Source organism: Neovison vison, chromosome 11 (genome assembly GCF_020171115.1).
Source record: "Neovison vison isolate M4711 chromosome 11, ASM_NN_V1, whole genome shotgun sequence".
Lineage (NCBI taxonomy): Eukaryota > Metazoa > Chordata > Mammalia > Carnivora > Mustelidae > Neogale > Neogale vison.
This window is the reverse complement of record NC_058101.1, coordinates 71,582,200-71,601,916: the sequence shown is the minus strand read 5'-3', so window position 1 is coordinate 71,601,916 and position 19,717 is coordinate 71,582,200. Positions and strand designations below refer to the sequence as shown.

Sequence of the window (19,717 nt, the reverse complement as noted above, 5' to 3'; positions counted from 1 at the left end):
CCCTCTCTCAAATAAATACATAAAATCTTTCAAAAATTTTGTTTTGTTTTTTTGGTTTTTTTTTTAAGAATCAAGTGTGATGCAAAGGAGAGAAAGGAGTGATTTCCCTAGGCAAGAACAAAGCAACCAGCATGTGATGAAGGAACTGAAAGGGGAAGATTGGGGCAGGAAGAATGAGCAGTGCCGTCTCGTGTACACACTATTTTCAAACACATTGATCCCAATCTTTGCAGCACTCTGTGGTCAAGGTATTGGCATCCCGTTTATACACAAAGAAAGTGTGTTCTTACTCAAGAATACAGAGTGCTGCTAAACAGAGGGGGGAGACTCAAAGTTAGGTCAAGTTTTAGGTTATACATTCCTTTTATTAAGGCTCTAAGGTGAGAAGGTTTAATTATTTAATTCTCACCAAATGGGATTAAAGTTCAAGGTCTATAAAATATAAGGTTAAATATTTTACATTCCATCCTTCAGACATACATTCCAGTTTCTGTAGGTTTTACATGTGAAAAGCCATATTTTTACGTGTATCCAAACTACGACTTATGTACATATGTATATAGACTTATGTACTATAACTACATATAGTTAGTTTAAATGGCTTTTAAAATCTCTCTAGCAAAGATTTTGAAGCAGTTTTAGGTTATATAAAAATACAATTACCAACAAGTTCATGGTAATACGTTACTATGATCCTTTAAAATTTTACAGAGTGTTTACATAAATTTCAGGATATTTAAGAAAATAGCTGGCTTACTACTGGAACTATAATGATCACATATTGGATAACATAAATGTCTCTAGGTATCTCCTTTCCCTAACAAAAGCTAAAAAGAATGTTATTTTTAAAGATTTTATATATTCATTTGACAGAGAGAGAGAGAGAGAGAGATCAATCACAAGTAGACAGAGAGGCAGGCAGAGAGAGAGAGGGGAAAGCGGGCTTCCCACTGAGCAGAAAGCCTGATAGGGGCTCGATCCCAAACTCTGAGATCATGATCTGAGCTGAAGGCAGAGGCTTAGGCCACTGAGCCACACAGGTGCCCTTGGAAAAAAATGTTCTTATTAATTGTTAATACTTCTAATGTCCTATGGTAGACAGAATACTGATTCCCTAAAGATATTTGCACCCCAAATATCTTGTCTTGTGAATTTTACCTCACACAGAAAAAGGGGCTTTAAAGATGGAATTAAGCTTCCAGAGGCTGAAAACAACCCTCAGCTGACAGTCAACAAGTAAACTGGAACCTCAGTCCTACAACCACAAGAAACTGAATTCTGCCACCAACCTGAATGAGCAAGGAAGCAGAATTTCCTCAGAGCTTCTAGTAAGGAATGATACCCAGCTGACACACTGACGTTAGCTCAGTGAGACCTGTGTCAGACTTCTGATCTACTGAACTAGAGAAAATAAACCGGTATTGCTTTAAGATGCTATTTTTGTAGTAATTAGTTATGGCAGCAATGGCAATAATACTTTTATCATTCCTGGGCTCCTTGATTACAGGTTCTTTGAAACTGTTACTACAAACGAAGTCTTCATTGACAAGTACAATAACATTTTTCAGTTCTATTGACTACTGCTCCTCCTGACTGCCTCCTTCTTGGAATCATCTCTTCCCTTGGTTTTATTGTCACCATTCCTGATTCTTAACTTCTTCCTTTTCTCAGCCTTGGACACAGGCACTTTCTCCAATCTTCTGTAAATGTTGCTATTCCTTAGGTTTTTGTCCCCAGGATCTCTTCTTACATGACATAAACTCTTGGCTTCTACCTATAAAAGATAGCCAAGGACTCCCAAATCTTATCCACAGCTCAAAAGTCACTCCGTAATTTCAAATCACTATCCCATCTTGAAAGATTGTCCCAAAGTTTCTGCTAATTTGAACTTAGTCTTTCTTCCCAAACCTGCTTCTCTATCTATTGAATGTTCCTCCTCACTTCACTGTACCTCCAGTCAACTAAACCAGTCAAGTCACTTGGCCATTATCTTAAGACTATTCTTTTTCATGGGTCCCCTATTTCACTGGTGGCTGAACACACTTGGGCATTTCTTAAATGTCTTGTTCTATCCCCAAGCCACAGCCTCTATCTATCATTTCTGAAATAGATTAGGAATCTATCATTTCTGAAATAGATTAGTAAACTCCCACTTTGCCTCAGCCTCATCACTTTCAGTCTGGCCAATCTCTAAATCTTTCCTCCACCTTTTCTCCAGCAAGAGTTTTCTAAAGCAAGTCTTATCTTACTGTTTATAAAAATGTACAGCAGTTCTCAGCATAAAATCTGTCCTTTTAAAACTTATTTCTTTCGCTCCCTTCAACACTCACCTATGTATGTAATACATTAATACTATTCTGTATGCTGGATCTTATAACTGAGGTGCCTTTCTGCTGATCATTTTCAGTGGCTGATTGAGGACTCACCCAAAAGTGGTACATCTCAAAGGTAGAGTTTTAAAATCACTATTTTTAAAGTTTTAGTTGTCCTGCAGCTTTCGGAAGAACTCAAGTACAGAATGATATAATAGAAAATACACTGAACTTGGCACATTCACACCAAGCTCCTAGTTCTATTATTGAAAAGGCAAGAGGTTAAAACTGCCTGGGGCTTGTTGTTTTTCATTTGTCAACTGCAAGAGTCAAACTAGATGATTTAAAAGGTCCATTAAAATGGACACTTCTAGCTTTCTACTTAAGAGCACTAAAACTTACTAGGCACTGAAAAGCAGTAAAGCTAACATAACACTATTCAGTTTCTAGATATCCATCAACATACTTATTCATATACAATGATTAACTATATCAACTAGATAATATAGATTATCTTGCTCTAAGGCTTTAAGGATAGGTCTAAATGGTATTGAAAGTTCCAATCAACCAAATGTGAAGGCAGAAATGTAAAGTGAAAAGAGGCCAATTTACTATTACCAAGGGAAGGCTATCTAGAGTGATGTAAAAATTTTAAAGCAAGCGAAATCTTAAGACTGAGATCATGGTTTTGATGGCTTTTATGAATCAAAATTTCAAACTTTTTTCGTAATTTGAGACTCCTTCCCACGGCCACTTTCTCTCTTCCCCTTCTGTGCTTTGTTGCCACTTGCTTTTAAGTCCCAAGCAAATGGCTCTTTGTTGCTTGGGCGATGCTATAAATAAAATCAGCTAAAGCGTCTGATTGATCGTAAACAGGCTTTGGGCGATAATGAGTCTATAGTAATTAGGGCTTCACTGGATTCAACCCAACCCTCCCGCTCCTTCCCTGGTGGCGCACACCGGGCTCCAGGCAGTGCATCTAGGGAGAGGCCAGGAATTACAGGTCCCCGCGCTAAGAGCGTTGGGTCTCTTCGCCTTTACAGAGGCAGAGATTGTAAACTGCGCCTTTTTTGGTTTTGTTCACGTTTTCGTGAAAACTAGCGGGTGGGGTGAGCTGCAGCCAGACACGCCCCCGCCCTCCGTAGATCCCTCCTGCGCGCGCACCTGCGCTCGAGCTTGGAACGGGGCTGAAATGGTAACCGCTGGAATAACGGACTCCGCTCCCTGGGGCCGCTCTAGCCCCCGGGGTCCGGCCGGGATGGAGAAGGCACCCGTCTTCTCTGCGCCCCAGCCCCAGCGCAGCAGGTGGACGCAGCAGTTCGGGGGGACCCAAAGGACGCGGCGTGGCATCCACTTCTGCCGCTCGTGGCTGGCTCTCCTCCTCCAGAGGCCGGGAGAGCCCACCCAAGAACCTAGCTCGGGGCACTCCAGCCCCGAACTCTACAGCCAGCCCCTCACCTGGCCCCAACCTGTTCAGCCTGGAGGGTCGCCAAAGAGAGGGGAGCGGCCCAGGAATCCCCGCCCTGGGCGTAGAAGCAAGGACTCCCATTCCTCACCCTAGCCCCAGCAGAAAGAGCAGCAGGCAAGTGGCCCACTACCCACGCACCTGTCTTGCGGGCCCGTTTTCGGCAGTGGCAGCTCAGATGTCCGAGTCGCTGCCACTTGGTCCCCGCGCTTCCCCAGACCAGTCCCGCCGGCGGCCGCCCAGCAGCGACTGCTAACCGCGCATGCGCGTGCGGCTGCAAGCTGGGAGGAGGCGGCGGCGGGAGGCGCGTGCACCGGGAGGCTCAACCGCCGCGGAGGGGCGCTGCTGGGCGAGGCTTGTGCTGAGCGTCCAGCCACCCTAAGGCGCGTCTTCGGGCTCGCGCCAGCTCTGCCAGCCAGTCGTGGTATGGACCGGGCTCCTGGACTGGCATGGGACGCATTCCTCATTAGCCGGAAGGCTTTCTCTTCCCTAGGAGCGGCTGTCTTCTTTGCATTCAGAGGGGTTCTGCCTGCTATTGCACAGAAGTGGGTCCTGAGTTTTAAATAAACCCCGTTTTGAACAGTGCCCAGTTAGCACCCCAGGCCTTTCCTAGAGTTCTATATGTTAAGAGATGAGAAGTCATTGTGGTCTGCAAGGAGGCTTCTTACTTCGTGTGGGTGTGCGTATGATAAAGATCTATAGAATGTTAATATAAATAATTGCTTTCTTTCTGAAATACTACCAGTAAGAATTGGTAACATTTATTGTGCTCACTATACTCTAGGGGATTTACATCCATTATTTCATTTAACCATCACAGCAACCCAGGTGAAGGAACTATAGATGATTACTTGTCTGAAACTTTGATTAAGAAATAGGGTTCAAATCCAGGCCTGTCTCTCTCAAGAGCCTCTACTTATAAACAACACACCAAAAATAAAAATACAGTGTAAAGGTAGGATTGAATCACAAGCTTCTTGGCCCCATGGATGGTTTGCCGTGCAGCTCTCACTAATATTTTACAGTAAATCTGGACAGGATTTGAATAGCTGGGATGTATGGTAGGCATATGTTCAACTGTTTAAGAAAATGCTGAGCTGTTTATGTTCCCAGCCGCCATGTATGAGAATTCCAGTTATGCTAATTGCTTGGTATGGCCAGTCTTAATCCTTCCAGAGGTCAGTCAATGACGTCTCATTGTGGTTTCACTTTTTTTTTAAGAGAGAGGGCAAGGAGAGGAAGGGGCAGAGGGAGAAGGAGAATCTCAAGCTAACTCCCCGCTGAGTGCCCAGCCAACATGGGGCTGGATCTCAAGACCCTGAGATCATGACCTGAGCAGAGATCAGGAGTCTATGGCTCAATCCACCAAGCCACCCACATGCTTCTCACTATGGTTATAAATACTATGTAGTTTTCTTATATATTACCAAATCCCCTCCTTAGGAGTTCTATCATTTGGTGTCCTCATCAACAGTGTATGAGAATGTTTATTTCTACATAACCTCACCCAAAAGAATGTACTGTTAAGCTTTTGAATTTTTGCCAACCTGATGGAGCAATTTTTGAGATCTCAGTGTAGTTTTAATTTTTACTTCTAAGTGAGGCTGAATAAATTTTTATATTTAAAGGCAATGTTTTCTTTATATTGCTTCCACATTTTAAGTTATAGTTAGCATACCTTTCCCTAGGGGAGACTGAATGGGTCAGTTGGTTAAGCATCTGCCTTCTGCTCAGGTCCTGATCCCAGGATCCTGGGATTGAGACCTCCATAGGCTCCCTGCTCAGTGGGGAGTCTGCTTCTCTCGCTTCCTGCTTGTGGTCTCTCTCGCTGTCAAATAAATAAAATCTTTTAAAAAATACCTTTCTCTACTCCCAGGTTGTAGAGTGATTCACCTATATTTTCTTTTAATACTTGTATAATTTTAATTATTTCTGACTCATTTGAAGTTTTTGTGGGGCATGTAAGTCTTTTATTTCTCCAAAAGCCTATCCAGTTGTCCTGATATCATTTATCAGAGTATCTCTTTGCCCAGCGATTTAAGATACTGCTTTTATCATTTACTAAGTATCCATATGTACTTGAGTGTATTTCTGGACTTTCTACTCTATTTCAGTGATTTGTCTACCCAAATGCTGGTACAAAGTGCTACAGTGTTTTAATTATAAAGGCTTTGAAAAATATTTTACTGTCTGGTTGTTCTAGATCCCCTCCTGGCTTTTCCTTTTCAGTACTTCTCCAGATATTCTTGGATTTTTTTTCCCATATGAACCTTAGTATCAATATGCCGACCTCCAGCAGAAAAAGATTGTTGGCATATTTACTGGGATCACAATAAGATTGTAAGTTACCTTATGAAGAACTAAAATTTTGATGAGATGTCGTATCCGAGAAGAGAGAAGCCTTTCTATTTGCCTGAGTGTCTTGCATCTTTAGGAGTGTTTTATAGCTTTCTTTGTATAGGTTTTGCACATTTATCTTTAGATCAACTTCACTGAGATTTACATACACTAAATACCATTCATTTAAAGCTTACAATTTGATGAGTTTTGACAAGTGTACATACCTCTGAAAACACTTCCGCAATTAAAATATAGACTATTTCTATCACTTCCAAAAGTTTCTTTGTTTTGTACATTTCTTCTTAGATTTATTCCTAAATGTCTTTTTCACTGATATTATAAAAGAGGTTTTTCCCATTCGTAATATATTCTAAGGGTTTATTATCACTTTTAAGAAGTTACTCACTTTTGACTGCTAAAGTTATATCCCAATATCTCACTGTATTATTTTAATTAGTTTTGTGATTAAGTCCCCTGAATTTTTCCACATATATTATCATCCTATCTTCAAACAGAACTTTGCTTTTTTCCAATTCTCATGCCTATAACTCTTTTTCCTTTTCAAATTTCATTGGCTAACCTTGCCAGAACAATGTAACAGTCCTGGAGATAGTGGGGTTCATTTGCTCGGTTTCTGATGCTAGTAGAAATGCCTCCAGTGTTTCCCCATTAAATAACCATTTTTAGAATTGAGGTATATACACCGTATCTAGAACTATCAGACTTAGCAAATTAAGATACAGGACACTCAATGAGATTCTAATTTCATATGAACAGATAATTTTTAGTACATATATTGTTCATATGTGTTTATCATGTTAAGAAAGTATCCATTCATTGTTATTTTAATATTCTTATAGAAAATAGGTGTTGCATTTTTCTGCGGAAATAATCATATGATTTTTCTCCTGAGACCTATCAGTAAGAATCCTATCCAGATCCTTACCCACTTGGTATCAAAAAACCAGGTCATGGGGCGCCTGGGTGGCTCAGTGGGTTAAGCCGCTGCCTTCGGCTTGGGTCATGATCCCAGGGTCCTGGGATCGAGCCCCGCGTCGGGCTCTCTGCTCAGCAGGGAGCCTGCTTCCTCCTTCCTCTCTCTCTTCCTGCCTCTCTGCCTACTTGTGAATTCTATCTGTCAAATGAAATAAATAAAATCTTAAAAAAAAAAAAAACAGGTCATGGTGTATTGTTCTCTTAATGTGGCTTAGGAATTTATCTCTAATACTGCATTTAAGATTTCTGCATCATATAGGTCTGTGGTTTTTTTTCTTTCTTTTTTTTTTTTTTTGTGCTATCATTATCAGGACCAGGTATTCATGTTATATTTCCACCACTAAAAGAGTTGGTAACTTTTCCATTATTTGCTATACTCAAACAATTTTAAAATACTGGGACTATCTGGTTTCGCAAAGTTTAGCTAAATTCCCTTGTGTAATCATCTAGGTTTAATGTCTCTTTGTGCTTGTTATCTCTCAACAGCTTTCTCTATTTCTTCATCAAAATTCATTGGTTTATGCTTTCTGTCTCTATTCATAATAATTTCAGTAAACCAAATCCTCCTAAAAAATCTTCATTTTATCTGGGCTTCTAGAAAGAAAACTAATACTGGCAAAACACAAACCCAAGAAGAAAACTAATACTGGCAAAACACAAACCTATCAGTTCATATAAACTTCCTCATAATTCATTGCCTATGACTGGCAATTAATATGAGTAATAATACTAATTTATTAATAATGTAATACTAATATAATAATAATAGTATTAATAACATAGCATCTAAAATGTAACTAGGAGGGAAAAAGGTAATTAAGGGGAAAAACGTAATTAGTTTTTGTGGGAAATATCTGCCCAGGTTTAGCTCCCATTATTTTTTCATAATTGCTGCAAATCTGCCACAGAGTGGAAGCTCCACAGAAGTATACAACAAACCCCAAGATATTGTTACCCACCTATGCTGGTAGAGGGTTAACTCCTATTTACCCAAAGAGTACAGTCACATTTGCTATTGCTACCCCCTCAGCTTTACTGAAATATACTTGACATATTGCTGCTTCTCTTCTAAAAAGGGAGAATGAAATGTGAATGGTTCAGCTTTCATATACTCCTTATATGTTGTTATGTGACACAGTTTAGACTGAGGTAAATATGTAAAGTTTTGGCAGTCAAGGACAGTTAATACATTAGCAGTATAAATTATGATTTTTGTATTTTATTGAAGAATCAGGAGAAAGAAGAAACATCTCTTATTATTTCTCAAAACAAATAAAATAAACCCCAAAAGAATAACAAGAAGAATAGGGGAGTTTAATAGACTTCTCTAAGAAACTGATAGATCATTCAAGCAGACAAAAATTCATTAGAATTAAAAGAACTTGAAAATGTAAATTAAAAAGCCTCATATAAGAGAGTCCTTTACCCAATAAATAGGAATATTTTAAAAAGACATTTTTAAAGCACAAAACTAACTTTTATAAAAAACAAGTGAATGCAACATATTTGAAAAGGGGTGTAAAATTCATAACAATTCTCAAATCATCACACAGATAAAATCCACTAATATCAATGTAATTAAATAAGAAATCAACAGTAAAAGATGGCAAAAACCAATATATTTGAAAGAAAAAGGAAACGCAAAACTACCAACTAACCCCAGAGCTAAAAAGATAATAATAAGAGAAATTATAAATCTTTAGAACTGAATGACTATCAGAATATATAAATATCAAGAGGTTGGTAATTCAATGGCACTTCGGGGTAAGTTTATAGTTTATAGTAAGTTTATAGTTTTATGAATTTATTTAAAAGAAGATATCTTTAAATATGTAGAGCCAGGGTTGCTTAAATTGTGCTTTCTATTTCTTTAGATGTCCTAACAAAATGGATAAGAACATACTCCAGTATACACAGAACTTGTTTGTGGCAATGGCAATTTTCTAAACTTGTAGATATTTAATGAGATTATGTGACAACATCACTAAGTTAACAAAATACATTTCTTAATTTCAAAAACTTCCCTGCTTTTACTATTTTAAAATTAAATTATAATAGTAATAGTACAAGCATCATAAATATTTTAATTTTTCTTGATGTAAGAGGTAGTTTAGTACTTTCAATTCTAGTAGATTACTGTTTTCTCCTCTTCTATACAATTATGCATTTTCATTATTATAATTTCTGAAAGAGGCCATGAGAAAGCAAGGTTCTCTGCGGTTCCAAGGTATTATAGGGTTTTTTTCTTGTTATGCTTATTATCTTCATATTTTCTGAAATAAAAACAAAAAACCTGTAACATGCAGAAATAACATTCACAAAGATGGAATTACTTTCATGAAAATTTTTGAGAATGATGTTCTTTCATTATTCTGTCCTTTTAACAAACTTTCCCTTTATAAATAAGATAGTTTTACACTGGCAAAATACACGATTCTTAAGATGTATTATTAATATTGTCCTGGTGTTAAAATTACTGAAAGTAGACTTCTATCACTGGGATACCTGGAAAATCCATCTTGTTGGATTATCATTAAAGCCAACAAACTGTTATAAATAAGGTACAGATATTTTTAAACATTCACTTTATTTTAATGTTTATAATTTAAAATATAAATACTGAAAAGATTTAGGATAACTAAGTAAAGACCTAATATCTTTTAATACTAATATATGAAAGAAAATCCTAAATATAAAATTAGAACTGAAAAATTTTGCTGTGACTATGAGTACTACATTTCACATGAAATTAGTTTTGAACTTATTAGTCAAGAGGAACAAAATACCCACAATGGGCAAAAGGAATCATGACAATTCTTTGGGAAAGAATATCTTTTTTAAAGCTCCAAATTCTTTAAAAAAGTTTTTTAAAAAATTTATTTGACAAAGAGAGAGAGCACAAGCAGGGGCAGTTAGGGAGGGAGAAGCAGATTCCCCGCTGAGCAGAGCCTGACACAGTGTTTGATCCCAGGACCCTGGGATCATGACCTGAGCCAAAGGCAGAGGCTTAACCCACTGAGCCACCCAGGTGCCTCTCTAGTTCCAAATTCTAAGAGAACGTCGTAACATGTATTTTACATAGAAAAGAAACATAAAACTTGAAATAACTGCTTTGAAGAAAATGCAAATATGCCATACATCATTCTTTAATAAAAGTCAAAACCATAAATTCAATTCAGTTAGAGCATTTTGATGGGAAATACCTATCTACTTCCTTTCTTTCCATCACCTGCAACTAGGCATACCAAATGTAGCAACAGCAAAAAAAAAGAACGGGTCATACATAGATACAAAAAAAAAAAAAAGTCATTGTTCAACTAAATTCAAGGTTAAGTGGGGTATCCTGTATTTTATCTGGTAATCCTACTTCCAACACCTTGAAACACTTTGCCCCTTGATCAGTACACTGTAGTAAAACAAAAATAACTTTTCATATAGGATGAAACACTAGCAAATTATAGAAACACAATATTTTGTTGCTTATGAACAAAAAAACTTCAAGTATCTTTTTTAGGATTTACTTATATTAAAGAGAGAGAGAGAGCGGGGAGTGCTCCATCCCAGGACTCTGAGATGATGACCTGAGAGCTGGGACCAAGAGTCAGATGCTTAACTGACTATGACCTTCACGTGTCCCAAAACTTTAAGTGTCTTATCTGAGTTTTCAGAAATTATTCATACAGAAATATTTCAACTGTTTCTAAAATAAATTTCTTTTATATTTATTATAGATTAAGAACATGAAATGATAAAGAACATTTAAATGACTGACATAGGCATATTTTTAAAAAACTAAAACCCTAGGAAATTTATCACTAAGAAAAATTTTTTGTTTATTGAATTATTATTTTTGAGCTACAAGCTGGATGACTAGAAATAAACCAAACTCTTTTTCTCCTTAATGAGCTATAGAAAATTTACCTTACATTTTAAAGTTTTATGAGAAGTGTAATATATAATTTAACTGGTTAAGGAACAAATTTTACATAAAAATTGTTTAAAGAGGTAATGAAATGAATATTAAGGAAAGCATAGCAACACTTGTTGATATGTTGGACATAGTTAAAGAAAGGAGGGGAGGGGTGCCTGGGTGGTTTGGTGGGTTAAGCATCTGCCTTCGCCTTGGTCATGAACTCAGGGTGCTGGGATCGAGCCCTGCATCGACTCCCTGCTAGGCAGGAAGCTTGCTTCTCCCTCTCCCACTGCTTGTGTTCCCTCTCTCGCTGTGTCTCCCTTTGTCAAATAAATAAATAAAATCTTAAAAAGAAAAGAGGGTGACATTTATTTCACTGGGGTCATGAATGTAAATTTTATCTTAATAAAATTAAAAATGGAAGAAAGTTGGAATATAATATCCAAACTCTTGGTTCTAGGTGGTGGACAGCTAGGCCCCACTGAAATGATAGTAAGTGAGCTGAAAAGACGTAACTCCAAACAATGTAAAGAATGAAAGGGGCTCTGAGACATTTAATTAAATTAACGAGACATAAATCTGATGGAAGCGTGGGGACTGACGGGCGGAGCCAATAAATCTGTAACCTTGGCACCAGGAATGGGGCTAGAATGGAGACAGCAAATTCGAGGAAAGATGGGAGCCCAACTAGGGCTAGCCCTGGAGAAGGAAGTGGGTCTGTGGGGGGAGCACCCACAGTCCCCAAGAACAGCAAGGGCTTTAGGCCCCAGGCAACTCATGTACAGTCTTCTCTGAGGAAAGCTGAATGTGCTGCCTGGATGTACTAGCTCAGGCAGTACAAAGCTCTCTATATTTTGGCATGTTGTTGCCCCTTCTCTCAAACCACTGGGAAAACAAAACAGGAAAAAAAAAAAAACACAAAAACTCCAACACAAAACAATCACAACCTAGCCAAGCACATACTGTAAAACAGAGTTTATAAACTGACAAATTCTACCCAGGTACCAAAGACTTTCAGGAAATCTCATTCCTTTATATTTTATAAAAGAATATGAAGATGAATGCAGTGTCAGGGGAGGGGAGAGGAGAAGAGGAAATAAATGACTCCTATTACCACCAGACCATCAAGAATCACTAAATATTTGAGGAAAGGGTGCAACCTAACAGAGACAGATAAAAACACACAAGGAGATTGATCTGAAAAAAACAAAAAAAAACAAAAAACAAAAAAACCCCAGCTCATTCAGAATACAGAAGAGAACTTTAAAAATCTTTCATGAAAAGATCTAATACTCTGAGATTTGAGGAAAATTGTACCAACAAAACAAATAGGTGGTAGGAAAAAAGGGAACAAAATAAAAATAAAACATTCATAGGAAAAATCAGTCAAGGAACCCATCTAGTACATAGAAAAAACAAGTGACAGAAATAGTAGAAAGGGGCACCTGTGTGGCTAAGCTGGGTTATGATCCCGGAGTGCTGGGATAGAGCCCGAGGCCCCACCTCTGGCTTCCTGCTCCATGGGGAATATGCTTCTCCCTCTGTTCCTTCCCCTGTTCATGCTCTCTCTAACTCTCTCTCATGTGCTTTCTTTCTCTCAAAAAGATAAATCTTCTTTAAAATAGAGAATAAAAGCTATGACACATAGGAGATCAATTCAGTAAGTTTGATTATTTGATTATTCTTTCAGAAAAGAGAACTTAGAAAAGGGGCAAAATAATTAAAGTTATTAACATGTTATCAACTGAATTTTGTGTTCCCCTCCCTCAGATTCATATGCGGAAACCTAATTCTTCAGTGTATTTAGAAATGGCAGCTTTGAGAGATAATTAGTTCCAGAGGGTTCATGAATGAGTTTAGTGCCTTTATAAGGGGATAAAGAGACTAGAGTTTTCTCTACTCTTGGCCATGTGAGGATATAGTCAGAAGACAACTGTCTACCAACCAGGAGGTGGGCTCTCATCAAAATCCCCCATGTTGGCAGCCCCCTGATTTTGGGATTGCAAATCCCTGGAACTATGAGAAATAAATTTCTGTTGTGTAAGCCACCCAGTCTGTGGTCTTTCTGTCATAGCAGCTGAAACTGACTAAGACATAATAAAAGTGAACAAGTATCTGAGCTAAATATGCATCTGTACTGCAGGAAAAATAATGTGGATAAATAAAATCTCGTAGCATAAGCGTACTATTTAGTAATATAAAGAAAACTATCAGAGGCATTTAAAGCAGAAATGATGAAATGTCATTGCCTCTGGTGAATGAGATAAGGCTGGGGAAGTACAGGGGGTTGTTGCCTCTTATTATAAGCTCCTTTTTATTCACTTTTAGCCAGATATGGGCATATTGCTTGAAAAATATAAACAAAGCTAAAAATTTTATATGATTAAATTTTATTCCATTTTTAAATACAGCCTTGGAAAATAAAAGGGGTAATCTATTCTCTAACTCTTTCCTCAGTTTGGAAACATCTAATTTTAAGTATCTAGAATTCTTAGCAAATAGACAGCTCATTATTTCCCTGAAACTGTTTTGGATAGGGAAATGTGGTTGCAATGGAGGATGCTGAAGGCATTTCAAATCCTAATGTGGGAGGGAAACTATGAGGTGGTGGTGGTCTTCTTGTTCTTGAAGGAACAAAGGGACACATTCTGAAAGAAGCGAGTAAAAGAGAAAGACAGGTGCCTGAGAGCACAACAGATAAAGGCTCCCGGGAAATTTACCAGTTGAGCTACCTTCTTCAAGCTTTTGCCCATCTCAGTCCCATTAAAAAAAGAAAAATACCTTTTAATATGATGCAGGTCTAACTGAAACTCATAGAATGCAGGGTCATCTTCATGGAAATGCAGCCACATTTCCTTGAAGTGGTATGTGTATAAATAATGTATACTTTTGATTATATATTATATGCCCCTTTTACTATTGAAGTGTCAAAAGGTAATTAGGCATGAACACACTCCCATCCATATAAACCACGCAGACGGAATGTTAAATGGGACGCAGATGAGGCTTGGTTAGAAGGGGAGGAATTCAAATTCCAAACCACACAGGAGCCAGTTAGTAGAAAGGTGGGCGTGGCTCTAAGGATGACCCAAGCTCAGAGCTGATGGTTACAGGGGAACAGGCAGGGGCACTGGAATTAGTTGCAGAGTCACAGTTGGAACATACATGCTTATGCCAAGCAGCAGACATCAAATGACATTGCCCAGCAGGGCAGAGAGTACAGGTGTTTGTGAAGAAGAAAACCAGACTCAAAAAGAATGGGTCTTCCCTACTCAGAAGAAAAGCTTCTGCACATAGTGAGCCCTGGACTGCCCATTCCTCCCATAAATACTGGAGAAAGTCTACAGAAAACAGACTCAACATTCACGGACAAAGCAACAGAGAATTTCAATAAGTAAGAAACAAAATTTAAGTTTGAGGGTATGTGAAACACAAGAAGCAGCAGATCCCAAGAATCTGAGTTCAGTCAAGGAAACAGATGCCACTTGAGGTATTTGGAAGAAAGAAATCTGCTTCATGCAGCTAGAGTGAACTAGAGGTGAACTCAACTCTTAGAAGGGTCATGGGAGCAAATGTCAAGAAGCCACTTCTGGAAACTGGAAATTCTCAGCAGAATATCGGGCCATTATGAGAACCCTGGAAGCCAGGAGAAGCCACCAGGGATCTCAGCTGGCCAGGCAGCAAGTGTGAACTCAAATTCCTGTCTACAGCAGGCATCTCTTGCCTCTTGGCCGCTGTCTTCCAGGTCTACTGAGAGTACCTCTCACTGACAACCTACCACAGCACTCTGTGAGGGAAAGACATTCTGTGAGGTGTACTCCCCCAATTTTACTGTGAGAAGCAAAGAATGGAAAGGAGGATGGCAATGATGTAGAATTAACAACTGACAATAAGTATAAGAAGCAGTTAAAATAATGAATTACACATATACTAATATACTACTGTTTAAGTGTAAATTAATTTTCTCTGAATGATAGGAAGGATATTGTGTATATAAAAAGAATCAACTGAAAATCCTGGAAATTAAGATTTTATTTTTGGAAGTTAAAAAACAAATGAGCCAAAAAGTGAAAGTTCAAGAATGAACCAGCAGGATGCCCCATAAAGATGGTGAATCAGATACAAGTATTTACTTTCACTCTTTCTAGAAATCACACTTAACCATAAGGGCCAGCTGAAGATGCATGACCTTACAGACAGAATGGCAAAGCAGACAATGGCAACCAAATGGAGGTATGAGAGAGCTGTGTCTCAAGCTGCCAGTGGGGAGCAGAGAAGCACAAACCCAAGGGCAGAACCCCCCCTACTGCTAGAAACGGAGGTGAAGAGGGGGTAGAACTAAGAGGATGGCTTGCAAGTCGCAGTGGTGGGTTAAGCTCTAAATATCCTCGGAACCAGGTGATGATCTTTTCTTCACTCCCGAAGGATAATTCTCTGAAAAGGCAAACATAAGGTATGTATCTAGACTCAAACCAGGGTAAGGATAATAATGATAAAGGGGACAAATAGGGGCACCTGAGTGGCTCAGTCCATTAAGTGTCCGTCCGTCATTAAGTCTTGATTTTGGCTCAGGTCATGATCTCATGGTCGTGTTTTCAGGGTTGTAAGATTGAGCCCCGCATCGGGCTCCACGCTTGCCAGGGAGTCTGCTTGAAATTCTCTCTCCCAGTCTCCCTCTGTGGCTCCCTGCCCATAAATAAATAAATAAATCTAAAAAAAAAAAGAAGAAGGAGGAGGAGGAGAAGAAGAAATCAGAACAAATAAGTAAATATTGACAAAGTGAACACCGAAAGCCCAGCTATCTTTACCCACTTGGCTCCCCGATTCTCTAGCAAATTGACTAGCCCACACAGCAAGACTGGGAGGCACTAACACAGGTGATTCTCTGGGAAAGAGCCTAGCCACTCCGACTCCGACAGTGAAACTGACAGGTTCTGCCATGTGTTCAGAGCCTCCAACCAGCTTTCTCCATTTGAACGTACAATCTGTATCACTACATACACATGGAAAACCTTCAGCAACTTGAGGAACAGAGACCAACAACAACAAAAAACAACTTGGAGGAAATAGAAACTTACAGGAAGAAGAAATTTTTAAAAAATCTTTAAAAAGAACTATTAAAATCCTCAGAGGGTTAAGTGGAAGCATTTCAATCATAAAATAAGAACTGAGTGTTGAAAGAGGGGACAATGGCATTAGGAGCACAAAAGGGGTTCCTGTCTAAGAACAAGAACTTATTTTAAGGCTAAAATAACAAAAACAATAATCAATCAATGAAAACTGCCCTCCCCCCAAAAAAGCACTAATAAAAAGGATTTAAGACGAAATTTACAAAAATTTTCAGAAAGTGAAGCAAATAGAAAGAAAACAGGAAGGAGAAAGTAGGGGAGAGAGAGAAAACATCAATCCAAGGAATCCAACAGTCAAAACAGGGATCCTTAAAAAGAACATAAAAAATAGAGAAAATTTATCAATAAAATAATTTGCGAATATTTTCCAGAATCCAAACATGAGTTTTCACATTAAAAAGCTCTACCAAATATGAATCACAATCAATAAAAATAGACCCATCGTCATGAAACTGTAGAACCTTAAATAAATATAAGACAAATATTAAAGGTTTACAGATGGGAAAATTGTTCTTATATCAAGAAACAGGAATTAAAATGGCTTTAATTACTTTTCATTGGCTACACTCTTGAATACCTTCAAGAATCAGAATTCAGATTTCTTTGCCTAGCCAACCTAACAATGAAGTTTGACAGACTCTAGTAATTTCAAGATGTTTTACTTCTCCAAGAATTCACTTCCTACACAGTCTTTCTCAAGAAATTACTAGAGGATGTGCTTTACTAAACAAACAAGTAGACCAAGTATGATACAGATTTGGGATATTGAAGACAGGAAAATCAACCCCCCGGTTCTTTTTTTTTTTTTTTTTTAAAGATTTTATTTATTTATTTGAGAGAGAGAGAGACAGTGAGAGAGAGCACGAGCGAGGAGAAAGTCAGAGAGTGAAGCAGACTCCCCATGGAGCTGGGAGCCTGATGTGGGACTCGATCCCGGGACTCCAGGATCACGCCCTGAGCCGAAGGCAGTCGTCCAACCAACTGAGCCACCCAGGCGTCCCAACCCCCCGGTTCTTAAGATATTTTCTAGAACTGGTCAGAGGGCTGAAGAAGAGGTATTTTTCAAGATTAAGAAGGAGTAGAAATGTAGAAAGCACTTGACGATATTCAACATTTATCCATGATTTTTAAATGTTTGAATATACCAAGAACAGATTTAGATAATTTACAGGGAATCTAAGGGTGAATTAGTGATAAGTTACATTGAAATAAAATCAATTTAAAACTCCAAAAGAAGAGGCGACTCGGTGACTCCGTTGGTTGGGCAACTGCCTTCGGTCAGGTCATGATCCTGGAGTCCCAGCATCGAGTCCCACATCAAGCTCCCTGCTTGGCAGGGAATCTGCTTCTCCCTCTTCTCATGCTCTCTCTCTCTCTCTCATTCTCTCTCAAATAAATAAATAAAATCTTCAAAAAAACCTCCAAAAAAAGTTGTATAATAAAGGAAAAATAAAGGATATTATGTAGTTTAAGTGGAAATAGCATTTATATTCTCATAAAATCACTGAATACTGAGCTAACCACTGACATAACTATATGGATAGAGTGGAGTTTGGGTGGAGTGAACTCTATCAAAGTTAAAATCTTTCATTCATTGAAAGAAAATGAAATTTTAAAAATGAAAGAGAAAGCCATAAGACTTGCAGTCAGACTATATATGGAATTATAACAACTCAAAAATAAACAGGTGAACAACCCATTTTTTAAATGGTCAAATACTCAATAAGACACTTCACAAAACATATACATACATGTCATTAACATCTGCGTTTTGTAAAAATCTATGTATTTTATATATGTACACACACAAGCAACTAGCAATGATGCTCAACATCATTGGTCATTAAAGAAATGCAAATTAAAATCATAATGAGATATCAGGATCTGCCATTTCTAGCATTCCATACAAATTGAATCATACAGTATATAGTCTTTTGCATCTGGCTTTTTTCATTTAGTATAATGCAACTTTAGAGATTCATCCATATTGTTACAACTATTGATAAGAATGAGTCTTCAGGGGTGCCTGGTGGCTCAGTTGGTTAAGTGTCTGTTTTCAGCTCAGGTCATGATCCCAGGGTCCTGGGATGAGCCCAGCATTGGGCTCCTTGCTCAGCAGGGAGTCTGCCTCTCCCTCTGCCCCTCGCCCTCCTTCACTCCTTGCTTGCATGTGTGCGCGCTCTCTCTCTCAAATAGATAAAAATCTTTAAAAAAAATGAGGCTTCAAACTCAAATCTATTGCCTCCAAATTCATTGTATGTCTACAGTATATGATAAAAAAGGAAAGGAAAATACTTATTCATTCTTCTAAAACAAAATATTAGTATATTAGAAAGTTATCTGTATATGATTTTAAAATACACAAAACACGATTATAAATTAAGGCCAACAAATATCTGATAATTTTCTATATATCAGTTTCATACTTACTAAAACAAATATCTGATAATTTTCTATATATATATCTTTATACTTACTACTTTATACTTACTATATTATCAAAGGCTTAAATTTTTTTATATGATACAGTCTCTTATCCACTATGAAGTAAGTTGAGAGCTAAGACTAATCCTTATTATGCCATTTTTTCCAAAGAATGTTGTTCATCAATTTTAAAGAAGGTATTTGAATTATGAAGCTCCTAATAATAAATATCCTATTAGAAAATTTTAAAATAATATAATTAAATAATTATATATATAATTAAGTAATTTTGACAATTAAAATAATATAGATTTTGGAAAATACACAATCACATTTGACATATCATTAAATTGTTATTTATTTCTATTTCACGTGGGGTGAGGTATAAAAAAAGAAAAAAGCTAGATTATAATATCAAACTACGAATGATTAGATAAATATTCTAGTCTGTTGTGAATTTACAAAAGGTAAGGTTAAAATAGCTTATCCAGCAAAAAATATAATAGAAGGAAAGAGTCCCATTATATAGCACCAACAAACAGAATGGCATAGACAGTTTCTTTCTGCATCACCTGCGGCCATGTTTTATTTATTTTCATGGTGTTATTTGTTGTATTAACATTCATAACAGTTAAATTTTCATTATTCCTGGCGCTTGTTTGTTTTGCTTAATGAACACTTTTAATCTAGACACTTTGCCTAACGGCTAACAGCTAAGGCTTACTGAATCCACACTATGTTTCAGACAGCGTTCCAAAGAGTGCAGTGCAATAGACACATAGAGATAAGGAGTAGAAAAGGTGGAAAGAGGGCAGGTCATAAAAAAAAAATGAATGAAATGATGGGAGTATGTGTATGTGCATTTCTCTCATTTTAATTGACAAAGGGTTAAAGCAATCACTTGCTTTGTCGTGTGAAGAAACTAAGAAGGGAGAGATTACAAAGGTGGGAAACATCTTAAAGATCATCTAATTTAAACTTCTCTTGGGACGCCTGCGTGGCTCAGTGGGTTAAGCCGCTGCCTTCGGCTCAGGTCATGATCTCAGGGTCCTGGGATCGAGTCCCACATCGGGCTCTCTGCTCAGCAGGGAGCCTGCTTCCTCCTCTCTCTCTGCCTGCCTCTCTGCCTACTTGTGAT

At 37.9% G+C, this 19,717-nt stretch overlaps 2 protein-coding genes across 2 annotated transcripts in view; both read right to left on the bottom strand.

Moving 5' to 3' along the window:
• Nucleotides 1-3,991, bottom strand: part of CLGN (calmegin) — a 59,048-nt gene extending 55,057 nt beyond the window's left edge. The window contains exon 1 of the mRNA XM_044225769.1: nt 3,919-3,991. The gene's annotated coding sequence lies outside the window, so the exon portion shown is untranslated. The remainder of the gene's footprint in view (nt 1-3,918) is intronic.
• A 14,739-nt stretch (nt 3,992-18,730) lies between these two features.
• The window catches only part of MGAT4D (MGAT4 family member D), a 44,272-nt gene continuing 43,285 nt past the window's right edge, over nt 18,731-19,717 (bottom strand). Inside the window, exon 12 of the mRNA XM_044225953.1 lies at nt 18,731-18,796. Within this exon, the coding sequence (XP_044081888.1) occupies nt 18,731-18,796 (66 nt within the window). The remainder of the gene's footprint in view (nt 18,797-19,717) is intronic.